At 37.1% G+C, this 19,005-nt stretch overlaps 1 protein-coding gene across 1 annotated transcript in view; it reads left to right on the top strand.

Moving 5' to 3' along the window:
• The first annotated feature begins 13,062 nt into the window (after window positions 1-13,062).
• The window catches only part of LOC149164735 (polypyrimidine tract-binding protein homolog 1-like), a 36,220-nt gene continuing 30,277 nt past the window's right edge, over window positions 13,063-19,005 (top strand). The window contains exon 1 of the mRNA XM_089432181.1: window positions 13,063-13,593. Within this exon, the coding sequence (XP_089288307.1) occupies window positions 13,408-13,593 (186 nt within the window). The 5' untranslated portion in view covers window positions 13,063-13,407. The remainder of the gene's footprint in view (window positions 13,594-19,005) is intronic.

Genomic DNA, 19,005 nt, shown 5'->3' with positions numbered 1-19,005 from the left:
GTTAGGTAGTCATATGCACATGTGTCATATAGTCATGAATGATAGTAACCTATTATTGTATGCATTATGGTCATATGCATGATGGTTGTGTTAATTTCATTGAAGATCTTGATGTTACATGTATCATGTTAACCTGGATTGGTCTATGCAGATGATTATGTTATATGTTGTTGATGAGTATGTAATAGGTTAACTTCTTGTTGTTATATGCTAGTAAATTGATAATTAGGGTTACTACATTAAGTTCTTGTTGTTATATGTATCATACTAAGTTGGGTTGGTCTATGCAAATGGTTAGGGTATGACATTCAAGTATGAGTTAATATGTTGCGGTATTATGTCATACTAATCTAGACTGACTATGCAGATGTGATTATTATGTATGGATGATAATTGTTTATGAGTTTATGATGTGAACATGTTAGTTAGTGACTATTATGGATATCATGATCTTATGTGTTGTGAAGTTATATCATGCTAACTAGATTGAGTGTGCAGATAAGATAGCCTCCCGTGAGATACATTAAGGTATGAGCTTGCTTATGTCGTCTACTTTGTGCTTGAATGTTTGATTATGTCGTCTACTTGGTGTTTGAGTTTTGGTGTCTATTATGTCGTCTATCTGTTGTTGAATGTTTGATTAATTGTATGATATGAGTATGTGTCTATAAGATTGCATCAAGAAATGATCTTGCTTTAAGATGGTTGTATTAATACATAGATGTTGAGATAATTGATATGTACTTGAGTGTAGTATGTGATAGTTGTAGCATTATGTATTATGACTAATAAATGTGAGTTGATTGTTGAGTATGACATGGTTGTTAGACTTAGTAAAGGTTGATTTCAAATTAATATACATGATGTCTTAATATTTGGAACGTGCGACTTACATGTGTGAGCAATTGCAGGCTAACTATTATGAAACCAGCTCACAAAAAGATATAAAAGATAGATCAATGCCTTAGAAATAAGCTTCTTCAAGGGGGCAACCTCCTTTACATTACACAAATGAACAATTCTTAGATGATTCAAATGACAAGACCTGCTTTCTATATATAAGAGTCTAAGGGTCATAATATAATCAGAGCCGACCTAACAATAATAATGTAAGGGCACAATAATAACAATAGTGGGCTTCTATGGGGCACAAGAATAAAAATATGGGGACTACATGGGCACAACAATATAATAAGGGGGTTATGCTAATAACAATAAGGGGTTACATTAGTAGTATAGGGACCTAACATGCCCCTCTCCTTCAAAAAGTGTTGTCCTCAACGCTTGAGTAGTTCTTCATGCTTCTGTATAAAATTCTTGTCCTCTCATGTGGAATCTTTAGCAGGTAAGTTCTTCCACTTGATGAGATACTCTGAAATTGATTGATTTCGTAGTTGTCGGGTTCTTGTTTCTATGACTGCTCTAGGTTCCAATATGATTTTTCCTTCATCTTCAAGTTCTGGCAATATTGCTTGAATTGGAATCTTCTGCAACTTTTGAATGAGTGGCCACACTTCTTCGTCCTTCTTCCATTCATACCTTGTTTCGTTTATCAAATCTGGTTGGATAATAGAAATAGCACAAAACAATGCTTCCACGTCCTCATCCTTTCATGAGAGTGCATCTGCAACAAAATTTTGCTTCCCTTTTCTGTAGATGATGTCAAAGTCATAACCCAACATATTTGTGACCCATTTTTCTGTTCTTCTAAAGATAATATTTGTTCTAAAAAGTATTTAAGACTATCATGATCCATTTTTACCTTGAAGTGTCTTCCCATTGGGTAAGGTCGCCATTTCTTAAGTGCATGTATTATTGCCAACATTTCCTTCCCATAAATAGCTTGCTTGAGATGTAGCTGTAAAAATACCCAATCACCTACATCAAAACTTTTTTCACTGCGATGCTGATCTACCTGTTGTTTCATTCCATTTTGCACCAAATTGGCATTATCCTTTAAAAGTTGGAGAAGTTGTTGTTGATGCTCGATGTGATCTCTCACTGCTTGAACCTTTTTCTTCTTGATATGTCCTTCTATCTTGATAGTTTGAGGAGTTGTAATTCCAGCCAATGCATTACAAGATATGGTTGGATTCATTTCTTCTTTCTCGATGTGATCTTTCACTTCTTGAACTTTTTTCTTCTTTCACTTCTTGAACTTTTTTCTTCTTGATATGTCCTTCTATCTTGAGAGTTTGAGGAGTGGTAATTATTGCCAATGCTTTACAAGATATGGTCGGATTCATTTCTTCTTTCTCTAGGGTTGGTTCCTAGTGTATATCCTCTTCTTTTGATTTTTCTTGATCCTTTTCTTCCTCCTCTTCATAATCTATGTAAAATAATTTCTTCCCAGCACACTTATGACCTTTAGTGCATTTTCTATCACAATTGTAACAAAGCCCTTTTTCTCTCTTTTCTTCCAATTGTTGTGGTGTAACCCTTGTAAGTTGTGGAAGGCTAGGAGAAACAACACTTCCATCTTTATAGTTGTGAGGGGTAGACTTCCTTGTTGCCATAATTTTGCTTTCCACTTTGTAGCAAAGCCCTTTTGCTATTTTTTCTTCCAATTGTTGTGGTGTTGCTCTAAATACGGTATTGCTCTTTGTATCCTCATAATGTGCTATAATTTCCTCCATGAAAATTAACCATGTAACAAGTGGTTTATGAAAACAAAGCCCTTTATACCATAAAAATTGATCTTGTTCTAAATATGAAGATTCAATACATACATTTTGTAGCAGTGGTACACCATGTAGATCAAAATATTTCTCCATCTGTAGTATCCAATTTACTAGATCCTTGCCATCAAACTTCCTCATCTCGATTTTTCTTGATTTTAGGAGCTCCATCTTGAAACAACTGTAACTCTGTACTTTCAGATCTTTAAAATCTGAAATTGCGACCTGCAATAGCCCTCTGCATCCTCTTTCTAATGCCACCAATCTAATCGAATTTAGATTCTCTAAGAAAGAGTTATGCACAATCTCCCAAGATGACCTGATTATATACCTTTTCAAAAGAGCGAAATTGTATGAAGTGCCACGTGTCACTGTTTTGACCTTAGGATCTGAAAAATATACACAGGAAACTACAGTCCGTCCTCTTACTATAACTTCTTACGAAATTTCAATCTGATGCTCAAAACAAAAGTTATGACTATTTTCCCCATGTCACCTGTTTGTAATGTAATTCAGGAATCTACAAAAAGGCCAACTTCCTCAGATCATATCTCGGAAAATATAGCGCAAAAAGCTCTGAAATTCAGACCCAAGGTTCAGAACGATTTCAACCCAAATGCGCTTTTTTTAGCGTTTGAAAAATCGCAAATAAATAAATAAATAAATAAAAATAAAAATTTATAGCGAAAATGCCACGATGACCTGTTTGGAGCAATGAAACCCTAGAATCGAAAGCTCTGATCCCAAATGTTATGAAATCAGCTCACAAAAAGATAGAAAAGATAGATCAACGCCTTAGAAATAAGCCTCTTCTAGGGAGCAACCTCCTTTACATTACACAAATGAACAATTCTTAGATGATTCAAATGACAAGACCTCTTTTCTATATATAGGAGTCTAAGGGGTCATAATATAATCAGAGCTGACCTAACAATAATAATGTAAGGGCATAATAATAACAATAGTGGGCTTTTATGGGGCACAAGAATAAAAATATGGGGACTACATGGGCACAACAATATAATAAGGGGGTTATACTAATAATAATGAGGGGTTACACTAGTAGTATAGGGACCTAACAGTAACATGCTTGGCATTAGTATGACAACGTAATAGTTGATGTGTTTATATAACTAATAGTTGGGTGATGTGACAATGCATAGTAAGACTCTATTGCAACAAAGTAAAAAGGTAAAAAGGAATTGGGCAGCAATTTCTTTGGCCATGTCTGGAAACCCTCATTCCAAACAAATGAGTGCCTTGCATACAAGAAGCCTTCTTAACCTTGAATTTGTTTGACATTATGATGATATGTGTTATATTCATAAATATGTATTTGACAAGTATAACAACTAGTTCTAGTTATGGCTAGATTCGTCAAAGGATTGGAGTCCCTTGAGAGATGGAATGGATGTGTTGAGTTACAAGGAAAAATGCTTGGCATAACAAGGTAAGATAACTAGTATATGTGTTTATGGTAGTGTGATGCAGGAAGTTGCATGGCAAGAGAGAGATTGCCATGAAATTATGAAGAAGACTCCAATCGAGATTTCCTTTGGAAGCACTGGGAACCATGGGGATTGAGTCATGGTGTTTGTTGTTAGTCTTGTGCTTTTGGTCTTTTTTCATTTGTTGCGCTTGATTTGCGGCTTTGTTAATGTCTAGTGTATGGCCATACCACTTTGTTCGCGGTGTCATATTGTTATTGGTTTCATGGTTTTCTTCTTGTTTGCGTTTTCTTGCCTTCTACGTTTGGAGAGTCTTGGGAATTGGTTGGAAAAGAGGAAAGTTAGTGGAGCTCAGGGTTTTCTTCTTGTAATGTAAGACCTGAATGAAGCTTTGTGCACATATGAGGGCAATTGAGAGCAAGAGTATGACAACCAGTTGGACTGATTGGGTCCATTGGTGTAAATGGACGATGGCAGGACAATCATGGGAAATGTAATCAAGAAATGTAAGGTGAATGGATTTGAGGCATCATATGCCTTGGCTATGTTGGGAACTATTGTTCTCGATGTTGCGCATGTGTTGCATGCATAAATGGAGTTCTCTTAACCTTGACCTTATGATATCTAGTAATTATGTTGTGATCATGATTATGTTGATGTCTATATGTGTACACATGTATGTATGTCATGTATGACAGAGTCATCATGGATCATGATTATTAATGCTAATATTTAGATGTATATATATGTATGCATGTATGTTGTTGTCTGACAGGGTCGTTAAGGAATCATTCTTGTGGAGGAATCATTGCTTACACAATTGAATGACATGAAGAGGTTCTTGGTTTATGAGGAATCAAGTGGAAGAGTGGTCATGAAAAAATATATGAAGTTAGTATCATGTGGTTATGAGTTGATATTATGTGATTATATTATATCTATGTTATGGACATGCTATACTAAGGGATACATCAACGAAATGAAAGCAGTGTGGTTTGCGGCATGCTGGGACAAGCATGGATAAGACATTGGAAGCAAGGTTGCTTGGTAGAGATAGTGTGGTTTTGGATGTGTGGTACTACTATTGTGAATATGTTGTATATGTCATACATGTTGCATCTATGATGTTGTGTGCATGCGGTGTTGTGCATATATAGTGTGTTGTTTATGCAATGTTATGTACAACATGGTACAGATAGTGTTGTGCGAATGTTGGATGTGTGGTGTTGTGTACATATTGTATTGTGTGCATGATGGATATGCGGTGTTGTGTGCATATGGTGTTATGTGCATGTTGGATATGTAGTGTTATGTACATATAATGTTATGTACATGTTGTATATGCAGTGCTATGTACATGCGGTGTTGCGTATATGTCGTGCATATAGTACTGTGTACATGTGGTATTCTGTACACATTTTACATGTGGTGCAGTGTACATGTGGCGTTGTGTACACGTTGTGCAGGTGGTGTTGTGTACATGTGATGTTGTGCACAAGTTGTATAGGTGGTACTGTGTACGTATTGTACATATGGCACTGGTGTATGTGTGGTATTGTGTGCATGTCATACATGATGTGTTGTGTACATGCAATACTATGTATGTGCATTTTTTAGTCATGTTATTGTGACATATGTATTCATTGTGTTATACTTTATCTATGTATGTGTTGTATTGTACATCGGGTTTAGGTGTACATATGTGTGGTGGTGTACGTTGGGTGTACTTGTATGTGTGGTATGTCAGGTGTAGGTGCATGTATTGCATGGTGTTGTATGTCACATGTGGTTGTATGTATGTGATGCACACTATGTGTATGTGCACATGGTTGAGGAGAAGGCACTGGGTGTTTTGTCAGGTGTGGCAACCGATCCGGAGTGCGTATGGTATAAGGACAAGGTAGAAGCTAAGGATTGATTAAAGGATAAGTATTAGTATTTTATTTTAGTTTTTCTATGCATGTGATTTATGATTCTGGTCTATGATGATTACACGTGATCTATGATTCTGGTTTATGATGGTTACATGTGATTTATGATTTTAACCTATGATGCTTGTGTTTTGAGCTAACCTAATGTGATGTGTTTATACATGATAATTTGGTTAGAAATGTTAGTTTGACTTATTATGACAGGAAGTAAAGAAGATTGCAAGTGTACCTTGTTGACGAGCTACTAATGAGGTATGATTTAAAGTTATTTCAATTTATTTTGAATCTAATGAAAATTATGTGCTTGGTACAGGAAAGCATGAAATGCTTGGTTGGGTGGTTGAAATTGACTGCAAGAAATTGCACCAACAAAGGAAATTGAAAATGCAACAGTATGTTGGTAAAGTATTTAGGAGTAGGGCCATTATGGGACACTGGTACCCAATAGTGTCCTTTGATTTTCATGAGCATGCTATGACCTATATGATGGTTGGTTGTTGACGTTTCGATGTGAGGAAGCCTTTCCAAGGGATGGATCGCCCGAGATAGGGGATGCGGGGGAACTTGAAAGGTGAGTGACTGCATGAAAGGGGTTGACTAGATTACTTGAGGGACTGGGTAGCAAATAAGGGAAGGCCAAGATGGATTTGTTTTAGTCATCAGCATTGCCAGATGGAATCAGGTGTACATTGGGAGTGCAACTTGAAACAATGAGTCGGTAATTGTTCATTGAGAGGACAAGTGGAGCAGGATTATAGTGGTGGACATTGGATGCAACTTTGACTTTGCAGTGGATTCTGGACTTCTTAGGAAGGAGGTGAATCCTAGTATTAATTTGAGGGTGGAGGTGTGAGCCTCTGGATTCCCTTGTTGCGGATGCAGATATCGTATCCTTTTATTTGCTGGTTGAGCAAATGTGCATATGTGTATATCATTATAAATACTGTGTCGAGATGGATTTATAAAGCTCCATAGACAGTATGATTAATTTATGGGTGAAGCAAATGTATATCTGTGTATATGTGGGTATTATTGTAAATATCATAATGAGCTATGATATAAAGCTCCAGTAAACGGTATGTTTGTCATGTTTTAACATATGGTCATTGTAAATATTGCAACGAGCTATGTTATAAAGCTCCATGGGCAATATGTTTTGTTTTCAACGGTCTTGCTGGTTATGGGCGCCATTGAACACCTAGGACAGTGTTCCCCTAAGGGGGAGGGTTCTGTAACAACCCTAGTAAAAATTCATGTAAAAATATATAAGACCACGGTTGATGGGACACATATTCCAAGCTGAATGGTGGGCAAAAACATCCTAGTGTGAGTGTTCATTTGGTTTATTATGGCTAAGGAAAATGGCAAAGGCAATGGTTAAGGCTTTGGAAAGGCAAAATGACATTTTTAGCACATTTATTTATGAAAATAATGGAAATTAGGAGAAAATGAAGGTGAAAGGTCACAGGTTGCATGTGAGGAGGAAAATGAAGGAAAATAAAGAAAATAGAGGCCTGATTGATAAAAAGGCTTATGAGGATTAGTTTGTAACCTTTTGTCAATTCAATTTTGGAGCTCTCTCATTATTCTCTCTCTCACTCTTGGACACTTAGAGTTTTCTTGGAGCACTTGGGCATTGGATCAAGAAAGGAAAAGAAGGCAAGAGGAAGCGAAGATCAAGAAAGGAAAAGCAGGATCAAGCAGCTACAACATGATTCTTTGCAGGTATTGATTTTCATGCGTGATTTCCTTTCTAGATTTGGCATGCATGGTGTTGCATGTGGTTGTTTTTTGTCATTGCATGGGTTTTGCTAGGTGTGACAGTGTTTTTCATCCTAGCCTTGTCATTTCCTGATAGCCTTGATGAGATGGGTTCTCATACTGCGATTGAGTTGGATTTCCGGATGGATTCGAAGCGGAGTGGGGTGGATCTCTGAAATAAAAAACACATGGCTTAGTGGTCCCTAAAGCAGACTGTGGATCACAATAAAGCCATTGGCCTAGTAACCGTTGAGCCAGACTATGGGCTATGGTAAAGCCAAGATTGTGTGCCTTGGTGGGCTTACAGTAAATCCAAGAGGTGGATTTATCTCCATTGGGCGTAGTAGTCCCAGGATGGGATGTATGGTAAAGCCTGAATAGTGGTTCTTGATGTAGGGCCTAGTGATCCCTGGATCAGATTGTGGATTACGGTAAAGCCTGAGAGACTAGGAGGCACTCAAATTCCTCACAGCGTAGGTGGAGAACTTCAGTAACATCCCTACTTGTTTATTTCTTTTCAGTTGGTTATGAGTCCCACATTCATGCTTGGAATATGGCATGAGGGTGATTGGTTGAAGAAAGATTTGGCTTAGGCAATCTATGGTCGGGTGGAACGTGGTAGTCCCATCCCCGGTTGGTTTCTACATTCATTAATGAGAAATTCATCCCTTTGGTTTTCATGTGTAAATGTATTGGTTTATATGTGGATTATATGGCTGATGTATTTATGGTATTTCTATTGTTAATATGTTGGTTATGTATATGTTTTATGACAATAACTATGTATGGATCTCATCATGTTTTTACTTGTAAATGAATGGACAATGTATCTATGACCTAATAGATGATAATGCAACAAATGACATGAGGGAACAATGGTTCTTAGTGATTCTCAGATAAGTATGAGATCCCTATGCTTAAATTTGTTGTTTACACCTATAGATTACATGTTTGTGATATGTTTGACGAAATGCATGTCATGGCTAGTAGGGGTTTGGTTAAGGGCTTGTTCAACTAATTGCTTTTACATCATTGTTTCCCTGTTATTTTACTGCTTTGAAGATGTCATTCCATTATGGGTAGTGACCTGGGATCTAGGCCTGAAAAAAGTGGCTCAAAACCTGGAGACCCTGGCACAAAACTGGACAAAATGGTCCCTAGACGTTGGCTTGCAGGCCTATGACAACGTCTAGAGGTCAAGTGATCAACAACTTTAGTGGGACCCAGGGGCAAGCTGCCTAAAGTGTTGGCATAGTTCTCAGGGGTCTTGTAGCTGATGTGGAAGTTATGTATGTTTTGTTTCGGTCGATTCCATTTCCTTAAGGTCACAAAGGAAGTTGAATCCAATCACAGTAGCCTCTCGTCATATGTTTACCCCGGTTGGCTGGTTACTTGGGTAGATGTGGGAGGAGGGTGTTACATTTGAGGTGTAACGAGTAAACATTTTTTATTTTTAAACTCTTGGAGAGTCATGAGCCCCAACTCTATATTTTTTTTTTTTGCTACAAAAAAAACACTATTTCTATTTAGATATTGAATGCAAATTAAGTGGATTATGTGCATATTACAATTACATATTGAATGGACATTTAATTTTTGTCCCACTAAAAAATAATCACGAGTCTTACATTTTTCCCCTCTTTCTTTTTAAACTCAAGCCACCTCGTAGAGAAGGTTTCACAGTGAACAACTGTAAAAGATCCTCATGGAGTACCAATTCCTTATTGGAATCAAACTTGTTGAATCGATGAAGTTCCTACATTCCTCTTGCTGAGGCTTCATCTACAACTATGATCCTTGAGGGCTAAGTCTCGATATTCTCGCCTTCTTTTATATTATCTATTGGAAGATTTGATTCTTCAATGTACGCTTCTAGATAAACATTGTATCCTTATTCAAAAATGTTGTTTGTTGATTTTCCACATTATGATCATCTTAATCTTATATGACTTGTTGCTCACATGATTGTCCCTATTGGTCTTGGTTTATATCCTTTGTTCCTTTTTTGAGTGGGGTCATACACGGGGATACAAATCCTAAAGATGTCTTATTCATTTGTATAGATTCAACACCAAAAGCTTGTATTCTCATAATCTAAAACCTAAGCATTGCATCTAAAATTTCCCTCCTGTAGTATTATTAGTTAGTGGACCTTGCTTTATGTTGATCTTAACATGTATTTAGGTGATTCGGTGGATCAAAATAATGCTCAAAATTGAAAATGTGTGATAGAGCTCAGAACCTATACGATTGGATAGATCTTGGCGATCTAAATCCAACGCAACTCGTTTCACTCAAATCCGACATTAGATGCTCCCAGAATCCTGTTCTAATCAATTTGGGAAATTGCTATTTTTTTTGGAAAACTAGTTGTAGGTACAGCCAGCCAGTAGTTTGTATGCCAACTGGGCCATTACTTGGCAGGTGACTGAGTTCTTCATCGGCCAATGGTTGGTCGACACTTGCCATCATTTGATTGGTTGCGGCATGGTGAATTGTTATTGGTTAATGGTTGTGTTGTGGTGGCCTAATGAGGGAGTGCCACATGGCCTCCTCATGGCTGACCAAAATTTGTTTGGAGGCCAAACAACACCCCCGGGAGTCGAACGCGAGACCAACTACAAAGAAACCAACCGCTTTACTATTGCGCCACCGCCTTTTTACTTGATATATAACGAATGTGAATTATATTTAAAGTATAATGTTGCCATGGTTGGGGGTAGGGTTGAGGCTAAGCCCCAACACTGGTCACCGTACCTAAGAGGACTAAGGGGTAGGACTGTGGGCCAGGGCTTTATGTGACCAACATCGCATGATTGGGCAGATGAAAAGGGGGCCAACCCCAAGCCATATGGGATACCATACGACTACATCGGAAGCATGGGAAGAGCGCAAAAATTTAGCGCTAAACCCAGGTTCCATGGAATGATAAGACTGCGTGTCAAGCGTTGGGGGCCCGACAGATGGGGGTGGGCAATTAGCCCCAACCCTTAGGCACGTGGCCCCCATGTGGCATAAATTTCTAGAACTAGGGGCTTAATGGTGCCCTTAACTGTCCTATAAATTCGCCCGCTGAGCAGGAATTATGTTAGGTTTACTGCGCTGGTTCCGCGTTTGTGGTGCTCAAGCCAAGTTGAGGCCGAATTGGAGGATGGTTAGCTACAAAATTTGGGAAAATGAAGAAACATGCATAAATTTCTCAATTTTTGGCCAAATGAGGTGCAGAAAGAACTAAAATAGGGATTTTTGACAGTGTTGGATCCATTGGAGACACCAGTTCTACTATTTGAACTTTGTAAAGCATGTAAACACACTTTTGAGCTTTTTTAATGAAAGAGGCCCTGCATTGGAAGCTGGACCAGGAGATGTAGCCCAAGAGGGGTGAACTCCTTTATCATGCTTGTGTTATGTGTTTTAGATATGCTATTTTGTCTCTGTTTGGCTGTAAAATTTGGTTTAAATTTACTTGTTTATGTGTTTAGTAAGTTGATCCTCTACCCAAAACACATATAAATTTAACTTGCAAAATTGTTAAAAATATTCAAGATTTATACATTCAAATCATTAGGTATATGTGAAAAACCCAACTTAATCCTCTCAATATTTTATTTAAGTAGCTACCTAAGGTATTCCCTATATATTCAAAGATTGATAAATGAAAAAAATATAGCTATGTATTTGGGAGGTGAACCTAAATTGACATTTTGGTGAGAAAGATAATGGTAGGGTTGAAATCTGAGAATCATGGCATGGAAAAAAGGCTTTCCCATGATTTGAAAGCTTACTTTGATATCAAAACCCTTCTAGATTAAAGCCAACCCAACAATGTTATTAATATACAATATTTCATCAAACATGTCTTGTGTATGCATTTTGTTAAACACACGGTATGCATCCATTTAATGATAAAGATGGTACTTTTCCTGCTTGTAGGAAGGTCTGACCATGGCAAACCTCTTGACAACTTTCCAAACCTCAGTGAGCCACCCATTCAATTCACTAGTCCCCCATTAGAACACTCTCTCATTACAATGACATAATTCTTAGCCTTCATAATGACCTTCATAGAGGTTGCAAAACATAATAACCTCCTTGTGTCTTTCTCCAATAGTGTGTTTAATTCTTCCTTCTTCAGCTCATGCAAATATGTCATGAAAATATGAGCCTAGGGGGTTTCATTCTAGTTGAGTGTGATGGCCTTTGCTTCCATTAAAGGATAAAGGTTGTGGTGTCCAACATGTTACTAACATTAAAAGCATCCCATATTCAACAAACAAAAACCCACAAACCGAACAAACTCTTGCTATGATCCCTTACCATAGGCTACCCATTGTTGATTGACGAAAGAAAGGAGGCAATGCCATTCATATATTCCATTTGTTTATGGTTGCACATTCATTTCCTCTTTGCCAACCACCAACTCAACTTCACAATAGCATGATAAAGCCCACTTTAATAAGGGAGTTATTAAACTTGATCAATACATACATATGATTTTGGCTATACATCCACAAAAATTTAAACCTAGATTATTATTGTGACAACAACCCATCTCAACCATCAAACCACTACCAATAGACATTCTTACAAATTTAAGATTCATAATTTTATACTCATAACTAACCATGCAAATGAAATTTGCAGGAAAAAAAATATAGTGATAAAAATCTGCATGAAAATACAACATAGGTAATAATAATAAATAACTTAACATCACATTACTCTTGTTGTGATGTTCTACCATTGAAGTAACATTTCACTCATTTTCAAAAACATAAAATTAAAAATTAAAAAAAATTAACTTTTAAGATTTAATGGCAAACAAAATATTATAATCTTAATCTCAAACTTGTAAAAGCTAAACAAATTATCACAACTTTCTAAGTCTAAAAACACTCTTTCATAAAAATGGATTTATGTAAATTTATTAAAGAGGGGATGAATTTATGCTAATTTATAAAAGAGTTTGGCATGTGCACTCAAATACATTTTACTATTCAATATAGATTCAATATAGATAAGTTGTGTAAATAATTTCTTCATGGCAAAAATAACAAATTATAAAAATATCCGAATATAATTAAAAAAGATGTAACATAATAATAAAAAGGTAAAAATAAATGTGTGAATCCATTTTAACCTCCTCTATCATTTATAAAAATATTTGTATAATTATTTTTATTTGCTTAACAAATAGTCGGTCAAGGGGACTAAAACCACTTTTGTATATCTTCCTATAATACTTCAGTCGGTCAAGGGGCTAAAACCACTTCTGTACATCTTCTTATAATACTTTCGTGATTCCCTGCTGCATCGCATGGTAGGATTCATACATATAGACTACCGATACATACACTGACGATGTACGTAGACCTTATGTACATTTCTTAGCCAGAGGCGTAGACGTGATTGTATTTGGGTTCACAACGCAGACGTTTTCTGGGCGGAAAGGCTCCTTACAAGGGGAAGAACAAGAGAACGAGAGCAGCAGTAAGGGTTTTATTCTCTTCTTCTTATGGCGGTCTAGGGTTCGAATCCCTTTTCGTTTCACTTGCGAAGCCTTTTTCCACAAGCCTTTTCCACATAGCAATGGCTTCCTCAGCCGGTCAGCCTCAGTTTCGATACACGCAGCCACCGTCGAAAGTTCTGCACCTCAGAAATCTTCCCTGGGAATGCTCTGAGGAGGAGCTTGTTGAGCTGTGCAAGCCATTCGGGAAAATTGTAAATACTAAGTGTAATGTGGGAGCCAACCATAACCAGGCTTTTGTTGAATTTGTAAGTATTTTCACCTCACTCTGTAACCTTTACATCGCTATTTAAATTGAAAGCTTAATCATTTTTTCATAAATCGGGCGTCCTGAGTACGGTCCTTGTTAACTCTTTGCAATAAAATTTATTAATAAATGTCTAACCTAGATCAAAAGGCACAAACCGCGACCTGGATCGATGCTGAAGGGAAAACGGCCTAGAATTTAGTCTGGATCCGTGTTGATAAGAAATCAATGTTATGAGTGATTGGGGATTTATTGTGGCCCGTGGGTACCAATGAACACCTTTGAAAAACTTGCTATGAATCTTTGTAAGCCTTTTGCCGAGCCCTTACAATTATCGTGTGAAATTTGAATCGGTGACTTTCGAGAGATAAACTCAACTTGAAATCCTTTTTGACTCTTGGTTTTTTAGCGTCGAGTTTACATCTGCAAATAAATCACCTCGAATGTGGTCCTACAGATGGAATTAGGATGAGTTGTCAATGCGTTAATGTTTAAGCAGCAACGAAGGTGTCATATCTGCCCACGCACCAAGGTTCAGTTCACCGAAGGCGTGAAGAAGTAGTTGGGGCGATTTGTAGGTCTCGGGTAGTTTTCACAGCAGAGCATCCCCTGCATCAACAGCGTAGCCAAACGTACTTGTGTTAAGTGGTTCTTCTCTCAATGTTCATTTTTCCCACTCAAGCAGGCTGTTTGTGGTGCCCTACCTCTTTTCTTCGGCTTTCAGGAAGTACTTAAAAAAAAGAATAAGCTCTTGGGAGATCTTAAAGTGGATTGCGAGATGCTAAAGGGAAGGGAGCATAAAGAGACATATATCAAGTCAATCTAGTTTAGTTTATCGACATAATTGCTTGATAGAATCCTGTGTGAAACAGGTTGTTACAAGGATAAACGTTACCACAATTTCGCAACCAGTGGATAGAAGTCCTAAGTCTGGTGCCCCTGTCCTTGATTTAGAAAAGTAATTAGAATTATCTTTAACTTTGAATATAGTTTGTTGATGTCAAATTGATGGTTTAGATAATGGTGTTTCTTTTGGCCAGCCCCTTTTGACATGAAAGGTTTTAGAAGTTAGAACTTACAATATTAGCTTTACCACCAGAAAGTTTTTGTTGACAAAGGGGCATCTATTACATCAAAATCAGCCAGGACTTGTGATGTATGCCTCAGAAAGTTTTGGTCAACTGCATTATCTTGGGTTTTGAACCTGGGTAGTCATCATGGCACGTGCTCCAACTTGCGACAAGATCACAGCCGTAATCAATATTATGGGAACCGAACTGGTGATCGAACCTGGAAACCCTCTGATCCAGGAACCGGTTAGAACCGGACCGGAATTGGTAAAGGAATCGGACAAAAAAGCTGGTTGACCAAAAATACATAAAATATTAAAATTTTAAAGAAAAACGTATATATTGATGTGCATCCTTATGAATCCAAATCATTGATACACAAATAAGAAAAATTCTCATTTATATCGCATGTAAGGGTGTATGTAACCAAAATAGCATTGAGTGCAATCCACATCTGAATCGAAAATACATAAAATAAGGCTTTAGATAGCCTCTAAAGCCTTAGTCATTCAAGATTTCAGCGAGGTCAGAACCACTCTCAAACATCTGGAGTCATTCAGTGTTTAACTTAAAATTTTAACGTTGCCATGAAATGACTCATGATGTTCGAGAGTGGTTCTGACCTCATAACTTAAAGAATTTAACATTACCATGAATTGCATAGCAATACTAGGGCCTTAGGCTTGAGTATTAGGCCGCCTCACAAAAAAATTCTTGTTTCTGTTGTTATTTTAAACTTGTTTTTTGAACATCTTTGATCAAATTGTGCGAAACTAGCTGGTTTGGTACATACCTGGAGGGTTCAATATAAAAAGGCCAGTTTGGTACCGAACCAGTTGGTTCCATTACAAAAGCAGTCGGTTTAGTACCGAACTGGACTGGTTCCACTGGTTCCACCGGTTCCAGTCCAGTTCCGATAATACTGGCCTTAATAAACATGGTTTGGAAAATGTTGTAATATAAACTGATTCTTACAATTATGTTGGCATGCCATCTTTACAAACTAGGAGTAAGTGATCAACATAACTTTGGTTTTGCATGATAAAATTGAACGGAAGGCTTCCTTACATGAGTTCAGAGCAAATTTTTATATAATATATATTTTTATATATTTTGAAGCATTTATGTCATCAAAAGTATGTAGAATGATGAATTAGATATAAAAAAACACAAAAACATGGATTAAAATATATAACATCAATAATCTAGAAGTTATAATCTTCATCAACCTTGTCCACAAGTTACAAGTACTCATTTATATAGCATGCATTGGTGCACATAACCAAGATAGCATCGAGTGCAATCCATCTCTAAATGGAAAATACATCAACAAATAGGCTCTATATGGCCTCTAGCATCCAAAAAAACCATGTTGCAACAAATAGCTACATATCATCAAAATCATTGCCTAGTTGGGATCTGTCATTAATATCACCCTCTAAGTTATTAACATAAGATAGAAAAAATGTTAACATAAGATAGAAAAAATGTAGCATGTCAAGTCAAGATTTTGTTTTAGTGATTGGCACATTTTAAGTAGGGTCATGATAGAGGAGTTCGACAACCAATGTCATCACTAACATCAAGGTACATAGAGGGTTTGGTGCTCTTGTTTAAATATGAGTCCTATACCCTAGTACATGACAAAATCCAATGGAAACATTGCAATCCTGAAATCTTGAAAGACTGATAAGTCTGCTGGATTTTGAGTGAGATCTAAAATTCTACTTTCTCCATATGAAATCTAATGAGGTCGAAACCACTCTCAAACATCCTGAGTCATTTCATGGTAATGTTTTTAAATAAAAGGATGTTTGTTTTAAGAATTTAACATTACCATGAATTGCATATCAATACTAGGGCTATAGGCTTGAATATTAGGTTGCCCTACTCAAATTCTTGTTTCTTTGAATTTATTATTATTATTATTATTTTTTTTCTAATCATCCGTTGTGTCTATTTATATCTTTTCTACGTTTGGAGCATCTTTGTGATAAAATTTGTGAAAAAACCCAAGAGTGATTTTTTTAGCCGGAGCGTGCTCCCAATTCGCTCCCGCTCGCAGTGTGCTCCGGGGGTGATTCGAAGGGGGGGCGCACTACGTTGCAAGCATGGTTGGAAGTATGGGATCATCAATCAAAAAATACATGACAACATATTGCTTTCAAATAGGACGAGAAAATGGCACACTCCCACTTTAGGAATCATTGATTACTGAGATACTTGAGATGAAATTCGCACAAACAGCAACGTAAAACTTTTACTGGAAACTTGAAAGAAAACCCTTTAGTAAGTGTAGTGAGTGGAATAATTTTTTGTAATAGAAGGTTGAAGTAAGTGAAAGTCTGTGTTCTTTGAAGGCAGACAGAGACTAGGCTAGTGGGCATTTAGTATTTACTGTTAATGAGTTCTAACAGAAAGCACGTATTGGTAACCTAGAAAGATGAAATTCGCACAAGCAGCAACGTAAAACTTTTACTGGAACCTTGAAAGAAAACCCTTAAGGAAGTGTAGTGAGTGGAATAATTTTTTGTAATAGAAGGTTGAAGTAAGTGAAAGTCTGTGTTCTTTGAAGGCAGACAGAGACTAGGCTAGTGGGCATTTAGTATTTACTGTTAATGAGTTCTAACAGAAAGCACGTATTGGTAACCTAGAAAAGTGGCTGAAAGTAGCCTGAGAAGTTCCCTGGCTTGCTGGGAAGAGCTTTTCTACCCACCCTGCAGACTTTTTTTTTTTCATTCTGATGTTCAATAATTGCTCCAATTTTGAGTAACTCCACAAACACAGACGACTCTGGGTTTTGAAGTTATCGTACAAGACTACATCCATGGATGATCTATTATTAAATGAAGTCTGCTTGGTGGGTAGGAATGCCTTCCAGGTTTACTAGAATAAATAAGTGATCTAACTGGCTGGTTAGATTGTCAAGTCACACTAAATCATGGGCATCATATAGGTGTGAGGCATATGTCTGAAGCTAGAGTCTCACTATTTCAAATTGAAAATAAAAACCACAGATGATGTTTTATAATTGAACAAATGATTATAATCACGAATTTGAGAGTCGGCTAAGCAAGGTTGCTTGGAAATGAATCCCAATGTAGATACATATTTGCTGGATATTTTCAAAATATCACGATCTGGGTACGAGGAAATGACACACACATATCATCGGAGAAAAAAAAATGAGGCAGAAATATAGAAAATTCAGAGCACTAAGTATATTTTGCTCTAAATTGCACATACAAACTCAGAAATACAGAGCGCTATGGAAATCGAAATAACTGTTGTGTTTAGAGTGGGGGGATGGCTATTTTATATGCAAAAGATAGGATTTAAGGGCCTTGGGATGAATCCCATGGGTGGATGCACTAACTGCTATGTGGAGTGTGGCATTTGGCTAAGTACTTTGCAGTGTTGACTAAGAATTGTGCGCTCAATACGTGTAGTCAGCATGCTTGGCTCTGTACTTGCAATGTGCTTCTCTGTACATAACCATGATGCTTGGTTCTGTATTCACAATCCATTGGTTGATTTTTGCATGTGCAGTATTTGCTGTAGTTTTTCCATACTGATGAGTATGCCGTGTACCTGTAGTTATCTACCATGGCAAGTATGTGTTGAATACAAAAGCTGAAGCCCATGCCAATTTTGCTAGTGCCTGGAGAATTGCAAGAAGCTCAACATTTGCTAAGGGTGCCAAAATAGGCTTTTGCCCCAGGTGCCATTGGTGAGTATGAGTTGAGTATAAAAAGGCCAAAACTCTCACCAATTTTGCCAGTGCATGGAGAAGAGTTGAATTGCAATAAGTTCAATAGTTGATAAGGGTGCCAAAATAGACTTTTCCCTTAGTTTCTGTCTTGCTTGGTGCATCTCGAACTATATTGCCAGAGTGTGGAGTGTTCATAAAGGGCTTGGTTCTCTTGATTAGACGCCAATTACATATAAACATACATGATAGAATCCAATGGATACTCTGCAGTCACATCAATCCTGAATTCCTGAAAACTGTTAAGACTGCTGAATCTTGAATGGGATATGAAATTTCTAATGTGATGGATCTGGAAGAAAAAGCTCTGCACAATTCAAATCACAGAAGCCTTAATTCTGAAATTCCAATTTCTTCATATGAAGTCTTATAAGGTTGGAATCACTCTCAAACATCCTGAAACAGTTAATGTTAGTGCTACAAACTTAAGTAAAAGATGACATTTTCTTCATCTTTCCTTTTAGGAATTTAAGATTACCATTAAATGCCAGCAGTTTTGGTCAAACCTATTAAAAAAGTAGTCATGGTTCAATTTGTGAAGTGAGCACCTAGTGAGCATCTAGGGAGCATCCTA

Source organism: Pinus tabuliformis, chromosome 5_1 (genome assembly GCF_031772625.1).
Source record: "Pinus tabuliformis cultivar Carrire ecotype Pingquan chromosome 5_1, CPIR1, whole genome shotgun sequence".
Taxonomy (NCBI): domain Eukaryota; kingdom Viridiplantae; phylum Streptophyta; class Pinopsida; order Pinales; family Pinaceae; genus Pinus; species Pinus tabuliformis.
The sequence above is the reverse complement of the archived record's forward strand: the minus strand, read 5'-3'. Positions and strand labels throughout refer to the sequence as shown.